Source organism: Rhea pennata, chromosome 1 (assembly GCF_028389875.1).
Source record: "Rhea pennata isolate bPtePen1 chromosome 1, bPtePen1.pri, whole genome shotgun sequence".
NCBI lineage: Eukaryota > Metazoa > Chordata > Aves > Rheiformes > Rheidae > Rhea > Rhea pennata.
In genome coordinates this window covers 13,564,583-13,581,625 of record NC_084663.1, presented here as the reverse complement: position 1 = coordinate 13,581,625, position 17,043 = coordinate 13,564,583, and the positions used below count along the sequence as shown (strand labels likewise).

The 17,043-nt window shown below is 37.0% G+C and overlaps 1 protein-coding gene across 1 annotated transcript in view; it reads left to right on the top strand.

Annotated features, from left to right (window-relative positions):
• CCDC146 (coiled-coil domain containing 146) overlaps nucleotides 1-17,043 on the top strand; it is an 81,112-nt gene that overhangs the window by 26,350 nt on the left and 37,719 nt on the right. Inside the window, 1 exon segment of the mRNA XM_062598616.1 lies at nucleotides 11,587-11,669. Coding sequence (XP_062454600.1) covers nucleotides 11,587-11,669 — 83 coding nt within the window.

Here is a 17,043-nt window from a genome sequence, read left to right as displayed (position 1 = left end):
AACTGTAAGTGTAGTCATTTTATCTTATTATAAATAATTACACAATCTACAACTTAGAAATAAAAGGTGGAAAATATGATTACAGAATCCAGACCTCTAGATCCAATCCCTCTGCTCAAGCAGGGCCAGCTAGAGAAGGTTGTCCAGGATCACACTTGTGCTCCAGGGATGTAGACTCCACAACCTCTTCGAGCAACATGTTCCATCCATTCTTCAACCATTCTCACAGTGAAGAAATGTTTTCTTCTGTTCAGAAAGAATTTTCTTTGTTTCAATTTGTATCCATTGCCTCTCATCCTATCACTTTGCACCTCTGAGAAGAGTCTGGTCCCGACTTCTTTATACCCTCCTATCGGATATTTATACCCATTGATAAGACCCCCCTCAGCCTTCTCTTCTCCAGGCTGAACAGTCCCAACTCTCTCAGCTCTCCTCATATGAGAGATTCACAAGTCCCGTAATCATCTTTGTAGTCTTCCCCTGAGCTTGCTTCAGTATGATGATGTTTTGTATAGGGAACCTAGAACTGGAGACAGTACTAGAGATGTGGCCTCACTAAGGCTGAGCAGTGGGGAAGGACCACCTCTCTCAATCTTCTGGGGATGCTCTGCCTAATGCAGCCCGGGATACTGTTGGCGTGCTTTGCCATGAGGGTGCATTACTGCCTTATGTTCAACTTGTTATTTACCAGGACCCCTAGGTCTCTCTCTGACAAGTTGCTCTCCAGTCAGTCATCCCCTACTGTGTACTAGTGTTTGGAGTTATTCCTCCGCAGATGCAGAGCATTTCCCTGTGCTGAACTTCATGAGGTTCCTCCCTGCCCACTTCTCCAGTCTGTCAAGGTCCCTCCTAATAGCAGCACAACCAGCTGCTTTATCTGCCACTCCTGCCAGTTTTGTATCATGTGCAAACTTGCTGATGGTGCACTCTGACCCATTATCCAGGTCATTAATGAAATTATTAAACAATATTGGCCCCTTTGTCAACCTCTGAGTACACTACTAGTGACTGGCCTCTAACTGGATTTAGTGCAGCTGATCACAACCCTCTGAGCCTGGCAGTTCAGCTAGTTTTCAGTCCACCACACTGTATACCTATCTAGTGCATATGTCATCAGCTTGTCTCAAAGGATGTTATGGGAAACTGTCAAAAACTCAAACATAAGAAAAAAGCATGGAAGAGGTGGGAGCAGGGACAGGCAACCCATGAGGCTTATAGAGATTCTCCAAACATGCAGGGATAGCATTAGGAAAGCCAAAGCCCATCTGGATTTGAATCTGGTGAGGGACATGAAGGACAACAAGAAAGGCAGCTACAGAAATAGCAGCAGCCAAGGGAAGACTAGGGAATATGTGGGCCCTCCAATAGGTGAGGCAGAGACTCTGGTGACAAAAGGACAAGATATTGAATACCTTCTTCACTTCAGTCTTTACTGCTATGACCATCACTGGTACCATCACAGATGCCTATCAGGTTGGTTAAGCACAATTTTCCCATCATAAATCATGATGACTTCTTCCAATAACCTTCCTGTCCTTCATTTGTCTAGAAATGGTATCTAGGATTTGTTCCTCCATCACCTTCTGAGGGATCGAGGTAAAGGTCACCAGCCAATAGTTTCACAGATCATCCTTCTTGGCTTTTAGAGTCACGTTTGCCTTCTTCCAGTCCTCAGGAACCTCTTGCAATCATCATAACCTTTCAAAGATAATTGAGAGTAGCCTCACAATGACGTTAGCCACCTCACTCAGTGCTTGTGGGTACATCCTATAAGGTCCAATTGACAGTGTGTGTCCAGTTTAAGTGTTCCCTAACCTGATCCTCCTTTGCAAAGGATAAGTCTTCCTTCTCCAGACTTTCCACCTGTGAGGGACCTGGGATTCCTGAAGGCCAGTGGTCATCGTAACAAAGACTGAAGTGAAGAAGGTATTCATTACCTTGTCCTTTTAAGTGTCCTTTGTCAGCAGATCTCTGTAGCCACTACCAAATTCTCCAGAATCCTGACCCATAAGCCCTCATCTGGCCTCTCACCCATCCCCAGGCAGAGCTCCATGCATTCCCATTGCTCACTTACATAAAGGGCGACTCCCCCTCCTCACCTTCCTAGCCTGTCCGTCCTAAAGAGCCTGTATCCATCCATCTCAGCACTCCAGTTGTGTGTGACATCCCACCATGTCTCTGTGGTCCCGATGAGACTATGCTGCAACTGCACACAGACTTCTAATTCCTGCTGTTTGTTCCCCATGCTGCATGCATCAATATACAGGCACTTCAGATTATTTTGTTGATATTTAGAATACCTTTCAGATATTCTGCAATATCTGCAGACATGATTAGAAATGTATGTTAGATCCATCATTTCTCTGAAATGCAGAAGTTTTGGGAAATGTTAAAATTAAGTCTTTCCTAGGAAACCTTCAAATGTTTCACTTTCATAATGATTATGAGTAACTGATTTTAACACAGATTGTCTTGATGGCAGCTATATTGATCTGTACTTCTCACTGTGTGTTTCTTCAGAAGCATGCAAAGCACTAGACCAATATTCAAACTACATAATCTTACTAAGTTTGAAATTTGGCTAAATTCTTTTCATTTCTGGAGAGCACTGAAGTAAGACATGAAAAAAACCTATAATTCAAAACTGAGAACATTATAGTTCTTAGAGTTCTTAGTACCGTTATTTCATGGACTTTTCACTGACTGAAAAAAAACAAATTTATTTATTATTTTATTTTCTGGTAGAAAGTAGCCAGATTGCCTGAAAAGATGCAAGTTAGAAATTTACACTCAGTGGAGTGTAACGTGTTAATCAATTAAAATCAGTGTAAAGTAAAAGAAGGAGCAGCTTAATAGGCTAAAGTAAACATAACAGAAAAGTTATATTGAAAAGGAAAGATGCATGTCAACCCAGTAATAGGATATACAATTTTTATGTAATTACATTTATGGGACTACAAGGAGAAAGCAAAAAGAAGTTGCCAAGCAACCACCTACTAGCAGCCAAATCTCTATCCAACTTTCCAATAATTCTTCATTTAAATATGGAAAATTTATTTTAGTTTACCAAGATGATCTATCAATTTCATGTGTGTTTAAAAATTTATGGAGTTCCAGTTCATTGTATAATAATAATAATAATAATAATAATAATAATAATAATAAAAACTAGGGAGAGGAGAAAAGCAACTCACATGGGAAGAGCTTGGAAAAATCAACAGTTAATTATGCGACTATATTCCAAACTCCAGGCTTGAGAGTGCCACTGCCAGTATAACAAAATTACCTCATTTTTTTCCTGAGCATCGTAGTTAACACAGGACTGCAAAAGACCTGTCAGGTACACAAGTTCTTTTCTTCTCATTTCTCCATCTTCATTGGTTCTTTTCCTTGTTTTAAATGTAGCAGATTATTAGGATAACTAAAGAAAACTACCATTTTACTTACTCCAGCAACACAAGCACTTACAAGCAACAAAATGAACTATGGATGAGCATCTTCAAAAGAACATATTAGAGAGGTGGTGGGAAGGATGGAAGGGGAGGTGATATGTAACTTCTTTTTTAAGCTTGGAATATTAGTCTTTGGATATTTAGTCTTGAAATATTGTCTATTAGGCATCCTTTTCACAGAAATATGTGACTATTGCAGGTCCAACAGACCAGATTAAAATTATGAAAATTATCACAAACTCTAATTTAGAAATGTTATGTGTGTGTGAATGTATGTGTATATGTAAATACCACTGACTATTTTATCATTAGTTGTTTTATTTGTATGTTCTTGAATGATGACATTTTTAAAACTAATTTCCAAGCGTACTTACCATGGTTGAAATCTAGAAGGTGTAGTACTCATTAGAGTCACTGCTGCCGAAGTATACTGTATTCTTTAATTAACATTAGGGCTTCTTCAAATGTAGATTGCTTAAATTCAAGCATTCTTACCAAAAATAAAACAAGTTAGGAATTTCCTAAGTTTAATTTCTGTGTAACAATTGTTGAGAATTGCAGTAGTTCATCTCCTCCACAAGGGGAGTCTTGCGTTGCCTAGGCAAGATGGACCATTTTGAGGGTTGTTTTTTGAGGGGAGTAATCTTTGTAAGACCATTGACACTAGACTTCCCAGGAATCTAGGGACTTTAATGCTGAATTTACAATCACAGAATGGTTGAGGTTGGGAGGGACCTGTGGAGATCGTCTAGTCCAAATCCCTTGCTCAAGCAGGATCACCTGGAGCGTTTTAGACAGGGTTGCATCCAGGAGGGTTTTGAATATCTCCAGAGAAGGAGACTCCACAGCCTCTCTAGGGAACTTATTCCACTGCTCTGTCACTCTCACAGGAAAGAAATTTTTCCGCATGTTCAGGTGGAACTTCCTGTGCTTCAATTTCTGCCCATTGCCTCTTGTCCTGTCACATGGGACAACTGAAAAGAGTTTGTCCCCATCCCCTTGACACCCTCCCTTCAGGTACTTATACACATTGATCAGATCCCCCCTCAGTCTTCTCTTCCCCAGGCTAAACAGGCCCAGCTCTCGCAGCCGTTCCTCCTAGGGCAGGTGCTCCAGCCCTCGGATCATCTTTGTAGCCCTACGCTGGACTCTCTCCAGCAGCTCCATGTCTCTCATACTGGGGAGCCCAGAACTGGACACAGTACTCGAGATGAGGCATCCCCAGGGTTGAGTAGAGGGGCAGGATCACCTCCCTCCACCTGCTGGCAACACTCTTCCTAATGCACCTGAGAATACCGTTGGCCTTCTTGGCAACAAGGGCACATTGCTGGCTCATGGATTCACAAAGACCTGAAAGCTTTCACAAGACGTGGAAGCATCTCTCTTCTGGACATCAGAGGTGTTAGATACCTGGTATCTACTTCCATATCATCTTCTGTCATGCATATTTATATTTTTATACTACTTTCTTACATAAATTTCGTACAGTACTGAAATTTTGATTTGCTTGATATAGGAATATTTTTTCTATATGGTTTTCTATATACTATGGCTTTAGAATTTGTCAGAACAAGAGTTTTTAAAAAATCTTCAAGAATTAATCTTGTTGTACACAATGTCGCTCAGTCATTGGATGTTTTTGCCTTTTCTGTAACCCTATATCAACTTACAATTTTACTATCATGATGTACTAGTGCACCTGAACCATGGATTTCTCAGATATTCTTTTTATATGTGTTTAAAGCCCTTCTTATTTCTATTTCCTTTGATCGAAGATGCTTCATGGATTTTCTTGGTTTCCCTTATCTATTGCCTTCAAACTTTAATTTATACCATAATTTAACTCAATTTACATCTTTTTCTCCTATCCCTTATATAGAGAGAAATATGTTTTTATTGCTATTACACCTCAATTTAGTCACAATGGCTTTTTTTTTTATCTCCGGGGTCTGTAGTTTTATGGGCATTTATTAAGATCCAGTGACATAATTCTGAACTTCCATTAAGCCTTCTTATACTAAAATTTATGCTTCTGGATGGGTATATTAAAGCTGCTTTCAGCTTTAGAATACTAATCTTTTAAAGGTTCTGTAACTGTTGCTTTATTTATAAATGCTGCTAGACCAGGATCATTGTGAGGTGGATTATCACTGATTTAAACCATCAATTAACGTTTTTTTGCTCTCAGGGTGAGTTATAACAGACCCTAATGTCTTTGTAGAAAGTCTAACTTTTGATATATTTGAGTAAAATGTACTGCTATGTTTTGTTAAACATTTTATATGAAAAAATTACCTCCAAAATCAAACTTACTTTGGATTAGGTGAAAATTATCAGGGAAGTGAATATTTGCTTAATCCATTTCAACTGGATTTTTGAATTAACTTATATTGTGTGTATATGTGTGTAAATATGTTGTAAAACATGGTTGTAGTAATGTTCTTTATATGATTTTTATAATGGATATTTTGAAAATAGTATTGATCTTATTTAATGCCTGATAGATATACCGGACAAACATTTTTACAGAATTAAGATAGTCAGATCCAAGTCAGATCCAGTTTTTAATTGTACTGGTGAATAGTAGCAGCTGGACTAGTCTGTATTTACACTACGATTGCAATGATCAGACTATGTGTCATAGTTCTTACTGATAAATGAAATGGAGTAGGACTTTAGAATCTGACTGTAGATACAGGTTAATAAAAGAAAGTGTGTATATACCTGAGATTTATATATATTTGTGTATTTAAACCTCTGTATTTTTAACTCATGTTAGCAATCTGTAATTTTTACTGTGATGTGGCTAGGAAAGAGCTCTTCAAGTTAAAGATGAGGAAGAGCTCTATCTATGCCCATGGCCAACATCACTTAGCTATACAGAAGTAAAATCATTATGCTTTGTCTCTATTGCAATTTAAGAATGAATTTGTTACTCATCCTGTGTTAAGACATGCCTTATATTTTATGAAGAGAAAGATGAAGATATTTCAAATTAGACTGAATATCAAAGGAAAGTATGATTCATCTATTGTAAACATCCAGAAATAGAGGTAAAGAGAAATATTTCTGAATTCCAGTTCCAATTTAGCTTGCAATATTTTTTTAAAGAAGAAAGCTAATGCTGTGCTTGAGAAATGAAGCTGTGTAACTATTTTATATTACAGCACCTGGTTGTAGGAATTTTTATACACTTCTCTGCTGAATCTGAGATCCAAATGTGAAACCTGTAGTTTAGACAGGCGAATGACATCCAGAAACTCAATAAATGCATATAATCTTCCCAGTAGACTTTTTAACTGTTTACACCAATGTAACTCCTCTGTCTTTAGAATAATTAATATTGTACACTTTACTACTTTGTAAGTCCTATTAGAAATATTACCCATTTCCTTGATTTCAGAATAGAATGAGTCTGTGAGTGAATGGAAGGAAGATTGTACACAAAAGGCAGATTAGGCTATATCAGGACTCGTGGCAGTATTTTGGGGTAAACTTTAGTAAGTATGCATATCTGGGACACGTTTTCCCTTCACAAAAACAGCATTCATGTAAGAACTTTAGTGTCTTTTGCAAACTGTTGTTTTTTCTAAGTTATTGCAAAAAAAATTTTTTTTATTGATATATATGCATCAATGTGTGCTTTTTTCCTTGCACAATTCTGTATTACCTGTGTGATCTGCAAAGTCCAAATAGTAGAGTTTTTTTCAGTTGCATGCAGAGGTAAGTAACCTTGCCTGGTACAAATCTGTAGAAGACGAGAGAGTTGAGGCTATTTGTTTTCATTTCATTACAATTATTCTGGATTCATTCTACAATGTATTTGTTAATCATATACTGGCTAATCAGTTCAGAGCTGTAAATTTCAGCTAAATTACTCAAAGTCTAATCTTTTTTCCTGTTGATAATTGTACTAGCTATACCAGATTTTGTTAAAGGCTAAATAGGACCAAATACCCATTATATCTTATCTACCATTCAGGACAAAATCCACTGTAAGCGTAGACACATAAAATCAGTGGCATGATTCTGTTTCTGATTCCAACAACTTCTTCCAAAGCAAACAAAAGAGCAAAAGGTGAATTGCTTTATATTTTAATTTGAAGGTTGCATGGTAAGACTCAGTATTTCAAGCCATTGTTTGAGTAAATAATGCTCACTCTTAAAAGTGTCCCTATTTAAGTCAGTTTATATAACTGAAAGATTATTCTCATGAGTAGAGGTTTGTTCTGGACTGTTGCCCTTAAAGAAAATTTTTCCGAATGCTATTCTGATGGCTAAAAGGAAACTTAGTAACTGATACTGTTCTCCTCCCTAAAGTATGCTCTTCTTTGTAAACAAAAAAATATAAAAGGTATGTGAGGTGATGAATTGGAATAGAATGTCAGAGGCAAAAGATAGTTTCAGTATAACCCCACAGATGCCAGGTCTGTGATTACAAGCCAGGAAGGTCAAATTGACTTGTTTGCATACTATGAAATAAATAATAAAATATTGTATATTGAGGGAATATGAGGGAATATTGTTTACTGTTTCCTGTTGTTCTAGAACTATTCAAGAAAATTTTTTTAGAATACCTATTGCACTTTAAATTTTGAACTTTAATCCAAGATCATTTTCAACTGAAGATAAACTCATGTTTGTCTTGCTCACTGGCACATCCAGTCTTGAGTAATAGCAATGCTTATGCCTCTGCTGAAAACCGTTGAAATATATAGTAATTTTAACTCACACTCAAATGAGGAGGATGCAATTTTAGAAGATAAAATATGTTTCTTGAGAAAGAGAAAAAAGTTTGGCAGGAGCACTCTCCAAAAAGTTAATTGAGACAGGCTACATCCCCAAAATTTGTTGGTTAAATAAAAGTAATTTGGCTCTGTGCTGTTCCTGTCACTCAAAAGCAAATCCCATATAAAAGTCTTTAATCAAAAGTAAATTCAGGTGAGTGTTGTGTATGTGTAGATGATATTGCTTGTGCATTTTTCCAGCTTTCAAATAAACCTTCTTGTTTGAAGCAGACTGTCATGGTATGACATTAATCATAAATTTCTAAAGAAAAAAATATAGATGTCCAGTCAGACTTGCAGGGTGAGGAACATATGATTTAGATGCATCACTAACTGTTGGAAGCAGTGAAAATTCAGTCCTACACAGATAAAAGCATTAGGGCTGGCTTGATGCAAAGAAGGTTTATTTAGGTACAGTGTCCATACTGTCTTTAGTGACTGTATATTTAAGCTTGGGCTTCAGCATTTTAGGTCTTAGCTCATCCCCAGTTAAGCTAGTGTCATCCACCTACAGCTACAGTTGGCAGGAGTAAACTACTGTTCCCTAGCTATTGTATTTTTGTTTCTATATTCCATGACAATAGGTTAGTTCAGTATGTTCATCTCTTGCCATTATGCACTATATAAAAGAAAATCTGTCTGCCTTGGTCATTCAGCTTCCTTGTTGCCTTTTCAGGCTGTTGCCATTGAGCTGGAGGATGTCTGCATGTCTGGATGTCTGGAGGTTTCCTTTAGGACTGTCAGTAGCCTTTGCAGATGATAGTGACAAGTAGTTTCTTGGCCCTAATTCCAACCTAAATATCAGTGGGAACCAAAGTCATTCTGGCTAGAAAAATGGTTACTTCTTGGCCTATCTGATAGTAAACCACAAGGACTCTGTCCTCTGTACTATCCATTGAAGAGCGTCTCTAACAGCGTGAGACTGCTACCCATTTTCAGTATCTTTTGCAAAGAGCTAGTGCAGACTGTGCACAACCGTAGTTCTAATGTCTAAATGGGTACCAGTTTTCATTCCAGTCCTGTCCCTAATTTCTGTTATCAGTAGTCAGTGTACTCAGGGATTGGAAATCTGCTGTTAGTCAGCATGATAAAAATGTGCAAGGCAAGAGTCACAACTTCTATCCCTGTTGTAGGCATTTGGTGAATTCCTGGGAGCATGCATTGGCTCAGACAATATAGCTTTTGTAGTTCATTTTATTTCCGCATCACCCAATATTATATTGGTGGGAAGGAAGATTTAAATGTGTTGTGTATCTTAGGCATCATCCTTCATCTGGGCTTATCCACAAATACAGTTTTTCTGCAGTTGATTCAAGCTTTTCCTCCCTTGTACAAGCCTCTCCTCCCACAATTAGCTACTTCTCTTCCTCTCAAGTTGCAGCCTCTTACCTTCCCTTCTTATTCTTACCACTTTCCAAGAATCTTGGAACAAACAGTGTGGTGGGATTTAATTACAAAACCTGGGATCGAGGTAGCCCAGAAGTGACTCCCTGATGGCTCTCCAGCTGCGCTTGTGATAACCAGGATGATCTTGTGATACTTTTCACAGAAATCTCATCCCCTTTTGACATGCTGGTTATGCTATCCATACAATCTCTCTCCCAGGTCTACAGAGCAGGGGTCACTCTGCATAGGTCCAGCCATATCAACATGGAGCTCTTAACTCTGAACTGAACTCAGAAATTGAAATGTGAAATGCTTCAAAAGTTTATGGATATAAAGCACTCAGTTTCAAGGCCAAATAAATTTATTTCTTCAGGAATGTTGTCAAATATGGCCTGCATGTGCAGTGAGAAACTAAGCAGTAAGGAAAAATAGAACTTACAGGTGTAGCTATGGGGGTCAAACTTAGCTCAGTTGATTACAGCGTGTTGCTAGTAATGCCAAGGTCATGAGTTCAATCCCCGTATGTGCCACTTGTTTCCCTGCTGTGCAGGGGGGTTGGACTAGATGATCTCCAGAGGTCTCTTCCAGCCTTACTGATTCTATGATTCAAGAGGAAGGACGATAGTGAGATACCATTCAAACAGGAAAACTATACCTCTACGTGAGGCTCGTAAGTGGGCTCAGATAGGGAAATATTTTCTTTCTTGTAGACGAGCTAGTTAGTAATATGAGCTTAATTGAGCAGTATCTTTAGCTCATAAAGCATGCCAAAGTAAATATTAGAGAGCTGTTTATCTTTAATCTCATACAAACAAAAGACAGATCTGCTTTCCTTTTCTCACAGCTACAAAAATCAGAGAGGCTTAGCTGCCCTGAAATCTTTTGCAGCAAATCTTAAAAATACAAATATCTACCAACAAAATAGATACTTCTGTTAGTATATTAACTTGGATTCTGCTTCCTGAGCATAGGATTTGTCCTGGACAGTTTCTCATGGATATTCAAGAAAGAGGCATCTACAGAATAGCCTACATATGAATCTCTTACATTACCTTTAATTCAGCCCAGAAGGAGGGCCTTTTCTTGAAGGCCTTGTCAAAACCCAAGGATTGAAGTATGTCTTTTAGGCTTCTTTGGGTACAGTAGTAACTTTGTTTCTTTGAGACATACACAACTTCATTTCTTGACCGGTTCCCATTAAAGAGACTGCAGATTTGATATGCTGCTCCAAAAGGCTAGATATGGACTTTTGTAGAGCAAGATTTATGTGGTTCTTCTTACCTGTAACCAAAAAAAAGGAAGGAAAGGTTTCTAAAGAAATGTCCTAGGAGATAGTGTCATATTGCTACTGTGACTTTTTTCCCAGTGGCAAAACTAGGCTCTCTGTTGTATTTCCTATTTGTATTAAGAAAGACTAGTTTTCCTCATTGGCCCAAATTACCTCCCTCAAGACACCTGAGGAACCACCTAAGAAATGGGTAAGCTGCATCACATATGTATGGTTTTTGTAGTACTAAATATGTAGAGTGGTTTGCTGTTGGTGTTTGCCATGAAGGACCTGCAGAGCCATGCAGGGCAATGAGCTCTGTGACCCGGGGGTGATCTAGCTTGAGCCAAGTTCCTTTTTGAACCATCATATAAGCAACATGGAAAACTGATGACTGAAGGCCTGAATACAAAGTCAAGAGAGAATTATCATGAAATTTCAATGCAGAAGGGCAATCAGAAAAGAGATAGGAGTGCAGGCAATATTGTAGTTATGGCAGATACAGTCTTTATACTGTTTTGTTTATACTTTCAATTCTTATGTGAAAATGTATTTTTCATCTGTGTATTCAATTTGGTATATCACCAAAAAATGAATAAACTAAGAGACTGCCAACAATAGTTATAAAAATTTTCAGCATAATGGAAATGTTAATACTTAATAGATGTTAAAATTGTCTGTTTCCCTTCTCTAGCTATTTTCTTCTGGAAAACTTCCAGGCAACAGAGTAGCTGAGCTGAAGGCAAAGTACGCCCTGCTGCATAAGACTGTGATAAGGTACAATATCTACAGATTTCTAAGGGTATCTTCCCTTACTTCTTCGCAAATATTTGATTTGACAACTTATCCTCTGTCATAGTTCTGTTGTAAACTTTGTTTCATTAGCCAAGGCATTACATATTTAAAGTAAATTTTCCCTAAAGCTGAGGCCTAATTATCATTTAATATGAGTGTTGTTAAAGGGGAAGCAAAAACACAAGGATGAAAAAGTTTTGTTTAATAAATAGGAAGATTCAGGGTAATTGAAATATTTCACTGCTTGTTTGAATAACATCTTTATGTTTAATATAGACATAATAATAGTGGCAATGGAAGGAAGTACAAACTAAAACACACAATATGCAAGTTTAGAATAGAAAAAGATATATTTGAAGAGCATGTAGCCAGAATTATAACATATGAAAAGACTGTGAACTGCAGAGCTAACATAATAGAAAGCAATTGAAGGTAAGACGGAAAGAGACTAGGAAGGAAAATGAGACTCTTCTGCATCTAATTAGGTGTGAATTTTATCCTCAGAGAATATTCGCAGTCACATTAGACAGAACTGATAAGAGATTTAGAAGGTTATAGCCTTCTAAAGCCTTATATAAGCCTTCTGTAGCCTTAGCCTTCTAAGTATAAATCCAAATCTGAAGTTAGATGTGGTAGCTGTGAGTCTGCCCTGCTCTGGTACCTTGCTGAAGGAGAGAGAATTTCTAGGGAAGGGATGGGAAAAGACTGTGCTGGTAGCTCTATGCCAGGTTTGAGCAGGAGATGTGTGTGCAGAAGGAAAGGAAGAGGCAGGGACAAATCAGGGATAGATAACTCTAGGCTGAACAGAAGACTAGTGCGCCACAGAACATACGTATAGTATTGTAGATGTTGCAATACTGAAGTAGTATTTGTGTAGAATAATTTTGACATTGTCTATGGTACACTCATAGTCATCAGTAAAATCAGCATCATGATACTGTTGTAAAATTTCTATAATATGTACCATAATATCCGCCAGTATTTTAGCCCAATTTCCCTGGCAGTCCACTTCAAAACTATTATGATAATTCTGCTTATAAGAGAACAATGATTCTTCTATTGTTGAAGCTAAGGACTAATTTAAGGATTCTAAAACTAATTCAAGTCATACCTGCTTACTTCAGTTATGCTGAAATTTGGTCTTAGCAATCTGAGTAGTGGAAAGTGATAAAAAGTAATTTGAAAAGGGTTTCCCAAGTCCTGAAAACACAGTTTTTCTTAAGGCTGAGTCTTCTAATTTCTTTTTTATAAAATTGGTGTAAATTACAAAATTTTCACAAATCTGGTTGTGTAAAAGGTCATCTGACTTTTATTCAGACTAACACATGGTAAATACTTAGGGGAGCAAATTAAAAATGGTATACCTAAACCAGACTGACTCCCTAGAAAGTGCTCTGTGCTGACAGTAAGTTCTGTATCTGTTTATACTGTTTTTTTAAATTAACTGGAATGAAACCTTGCCCAATCCCGGAAGAAGTCACAGTTCTGAAGAACAGGAAACACACTGGAAGATCCTTAATTCTGTCCCCCAAATGGTGACTTAATGCTCAGAACTAAACATATTGTGTGAATGTTGGATTAGTTGATTGAAAAGCTTTCTACTGTGCCAGTGTTCACTGAGCTGTGAATTAGACTGACTTTCAGCCAGTGTTCATTTGAAACCAGTCTTTGGCTGGAAAAAGTACAGGCAGGTTATTAAGTATTTGCTTTTAGATATTTATAAAGCATTCTTTTATATAAAACATTCTTATATAAAGACAATGTCTTTATATTTGTACTGAGTGGGGTATGGCCTGAGGGAGAATGGGAAAGACTCAGCTGTCTTTTCTCTCACACATAAAACTACTGTACACATAGTGCACCAAAAATTAAAAAATGTTGGATCGTAGATTACATCTCTCATTCTTTCCATGCCTCTCGTAGGAATGCATATTTGTCACTCTTCTGTGGGTCTATTAGAGGATCACGTAACATTCTTTACCTAGATGTAGTCATACGTCAGAGCAAAATGCCAATGCATAACTGAGTGCTGATTCATATGGAATTTCTCTTACTGCTGGAAAAAAGCAAGGGAAATCAAATACCACAATTGATCATGATTTCTGGTATATTTTGAGGACTTTTCAGACATGAAAGGTGGGATTACCTTGCCCATATATTAACATCTGCAGACATGAACATCTAGTCTAGTTATCTAGAGTCCCTTAAAAAATAGAAAGAAATAGAGACAATTTAATTCCTCCTTATACAGATATTTGCAAGTGTCTGTTTTTTCCCACTGGCTATAAAGGGAGTCCTGATGATACGTTCAGTATGTGTTTATACTGTTTAAGTCAACTGAGATGAAATCCTGCTCAAATTGAGAAGAAGTCACAGTTCTCAAGAACAGGAAACCCCAGTGAAAGATCCTAAATGAAGATACGGTATGCTCATGATTTGCCTTTTCACCTGTACTGAGCATGACCCTTTGTGAAGGTTTATAAAGCACTTGTTCTGTTCTTACAATCAAACATCACAGAATTAATACCACTTTTTAATTTTTCGTTCTTCATCCTTACACATGCAGCACAATTCCGTGGGGCAATAAATTTATTTTACATATTACAATTGAGTTTTTTCTCTTCCTTAGTTAATCTCCATGACAGAATGTTCTTTTATGTCCCAGTGCTGCTACATGCCATGTGGAAATAAATGATGTTGGATGAGGTCTTCAGGCTATGTGTGTACCTCTTCCTTTGGTCACATACAAAGATGCTGGGGAGAAATTTTTATATGCCTTAAGCAGCATAGCTGCCCGTGGGTGGTTAATATAATAGTTCTACCAGACTGTTGCAACTGATCTCTCTTGTAGGCAATACAAACATTTCTAATGTAATGAATGCACCTAATATGTATGCAGATAATTCCCAAGGCTACTAGAGTAAACAGAGTTATGAGTGTATAGTGAGGCCCTTTACTTATTGGTAAATAATGGTCTTAATTTGACATTCCAGGAAGTCAAAAGATGTCACCTGGCGGATGACAACTTCAACACATTTCTTCAAGGTGTTGAATTTGTGCTTGCTGCACAGCTGAAAGTCTGAGCAATAGATGCCATCTTTTTCTGGTCTCTCTCTCATCTGTCCACTTTGCAGTGAGGCTGTGCATAAATCTTATGTACCTGAGCTCATATCTGGTCCTTGAAAACCATTTGCTTTTGCAATCATATGGTCCAATCTTGAATTTTTATTTCTAGTATCTAAATTTAGGAACCTAATATAAATATCCTCATACACCAAGCTATAAATACATCAGATAACAGTGGTGGTCCATTGACAATTTGGGAAGCTTGTCTTCCTAAGTCAGATTTTTTTTTTTGATATGTGCACTAATATCTATGTTACATTATTAATCACTTCATAAATCTGAAACCTACCACATCAGGCAACTATTGGGCTGACCAATACTAAAACAATTAGACACAGATTAAAACACCTTAAGGGTAGCTTGCTGCCAAAAGGCTGCTGCAGCCTGTTTCTGGGTTGTTATGCAGTTCTTCATTCTGTATGTTGTTATGTGTTCTTCATTTGTATTTTCTAGTGTTGTAGGATAGGGGTAAAACTCCTCAAAACAGAATTCTGGACTCATTCTCACCACAACTGCATGTCACCATTCTGTTCTAGCTGCAATAGGAAAAACCACTGATCTACAACTGGAGTAGCCATAGTATCCATGAGGGCATCCAACTGAAATATTTAGCATGCAATGAGTGCCTTTATTTATCCTTGAATGACCTGCCCTCCACAACTTGTCATGTTCATCAAATGTTCCTTTCCACTCTCTCTTTCACCCTTATGTATTTGTGTTCTGATTCAGTGCAGTCCTGTGGCAAGAACTAACCAGCTGTTGTGTGCTGGATCCAATGTTTTTTTTACTAGCTAGATGAATGCAAGAAACATACAAAATAGAAAGTGCCAGTGCCTAAATATGTTTCTACCTGTTAACTCAGAAAGCAGTCGCATTGTCTCTTGTAATATACTGCAAAGCTGTTTATCAGCATTCAAGCTGGAAGGTTACTGTGAATCTTCAGATAAATCTCCAGAAAGGGGTAGATGTATCTAGAGCTACAGCACTGCTAGGGCTGTATTAATATGGAGAAAAGCACAGAGGAAAGGTTTATAAGTTACTGATTTGCATGAATACTTGCATGAAGACTTGGCAAGCAAATTTTTGCATTTATGAGTTTCTAGATGTGTAGTTTATGTCAATGTCCCATTATTTCTTCATTACTTTCAGTAGTCTTTAACTGTCTTCAACACATCTTCCCATGAAAACCTGTTGCCAACTATGGTGTACAAGATCTAGTCTAGATCCAACACTAAATTCTTATTTCTATTTTTATCTTATTATCTTGAAAAAATACAATTTTAATAATATTTTATGTTTTTAAATGAATGCATGTTGCTGCAATCATTTATATCTTCTCCCAGAACAATGTCTATTCTGTATGACTTACGTGTTTTAACTATTATATAAGAGCTTCAATTTATCTCAATTTATTCTACCATTCAAAAATGAAGATGTTGTTATAGCAACACATGAAGTTATTTGTTTGTGATAAAGACACACTCTCGTTTCCTGTTGAAGTATGTGGTTTTCTTATTTTCTAGCTTAAAAAAGGAAGTGGTTATCTAATGTTACAGAAAAGTTACATAAACCAAAAGTTCTTCTGCTATGTTATTTCAGCTAGGTTTGTACAGTATAGTCAGTTTATGTTCTGTGTTTTTATAGTTGCCATCTCATTTGAGCTCCTATTCTTTGGTTAGATAAGTCATATATATGTATTCAGTTGCTAAGCTTATAATATATCCACAAATGTCATCTTTGAGTTAAAATTTGGTATAGAGATTCTTAATATGGGATTTCATAAATTCCCTTTTTAAAAAAATACTACATTGGCCTACATTTTTAAATAAGAGAGGGCAGCTAACAGAGTTCTTTATCCTTTCACATAATTTGTGGCTAATATTAGTTTAACATTTTACAAAATTTATAATGTAGTTAATATTCAGAAGGGATGCACAATGATTTTATGATCTATATCATAGAAACTATGATATAGTTTCTATGCATAGGTTTACACGTTATGCATTTTATATGAATTTTCATGTTGTAGTTCACTTTATGACTCTTCCATAGTAAGCAATGTATTTAACAGCGGTCTTATTCAAAGATCTGCTTTGCAAGTATCACAATATAGGCTCCTAAGTATACTATGAAAAACAGTCTTCTAACATTGCCAGAATACTGCAGTTCGTTGTTTCTGTGAAGGTAGACTTTGATGATGCAAGTGAGAGCAGAAAGTTTGTCAATTCTA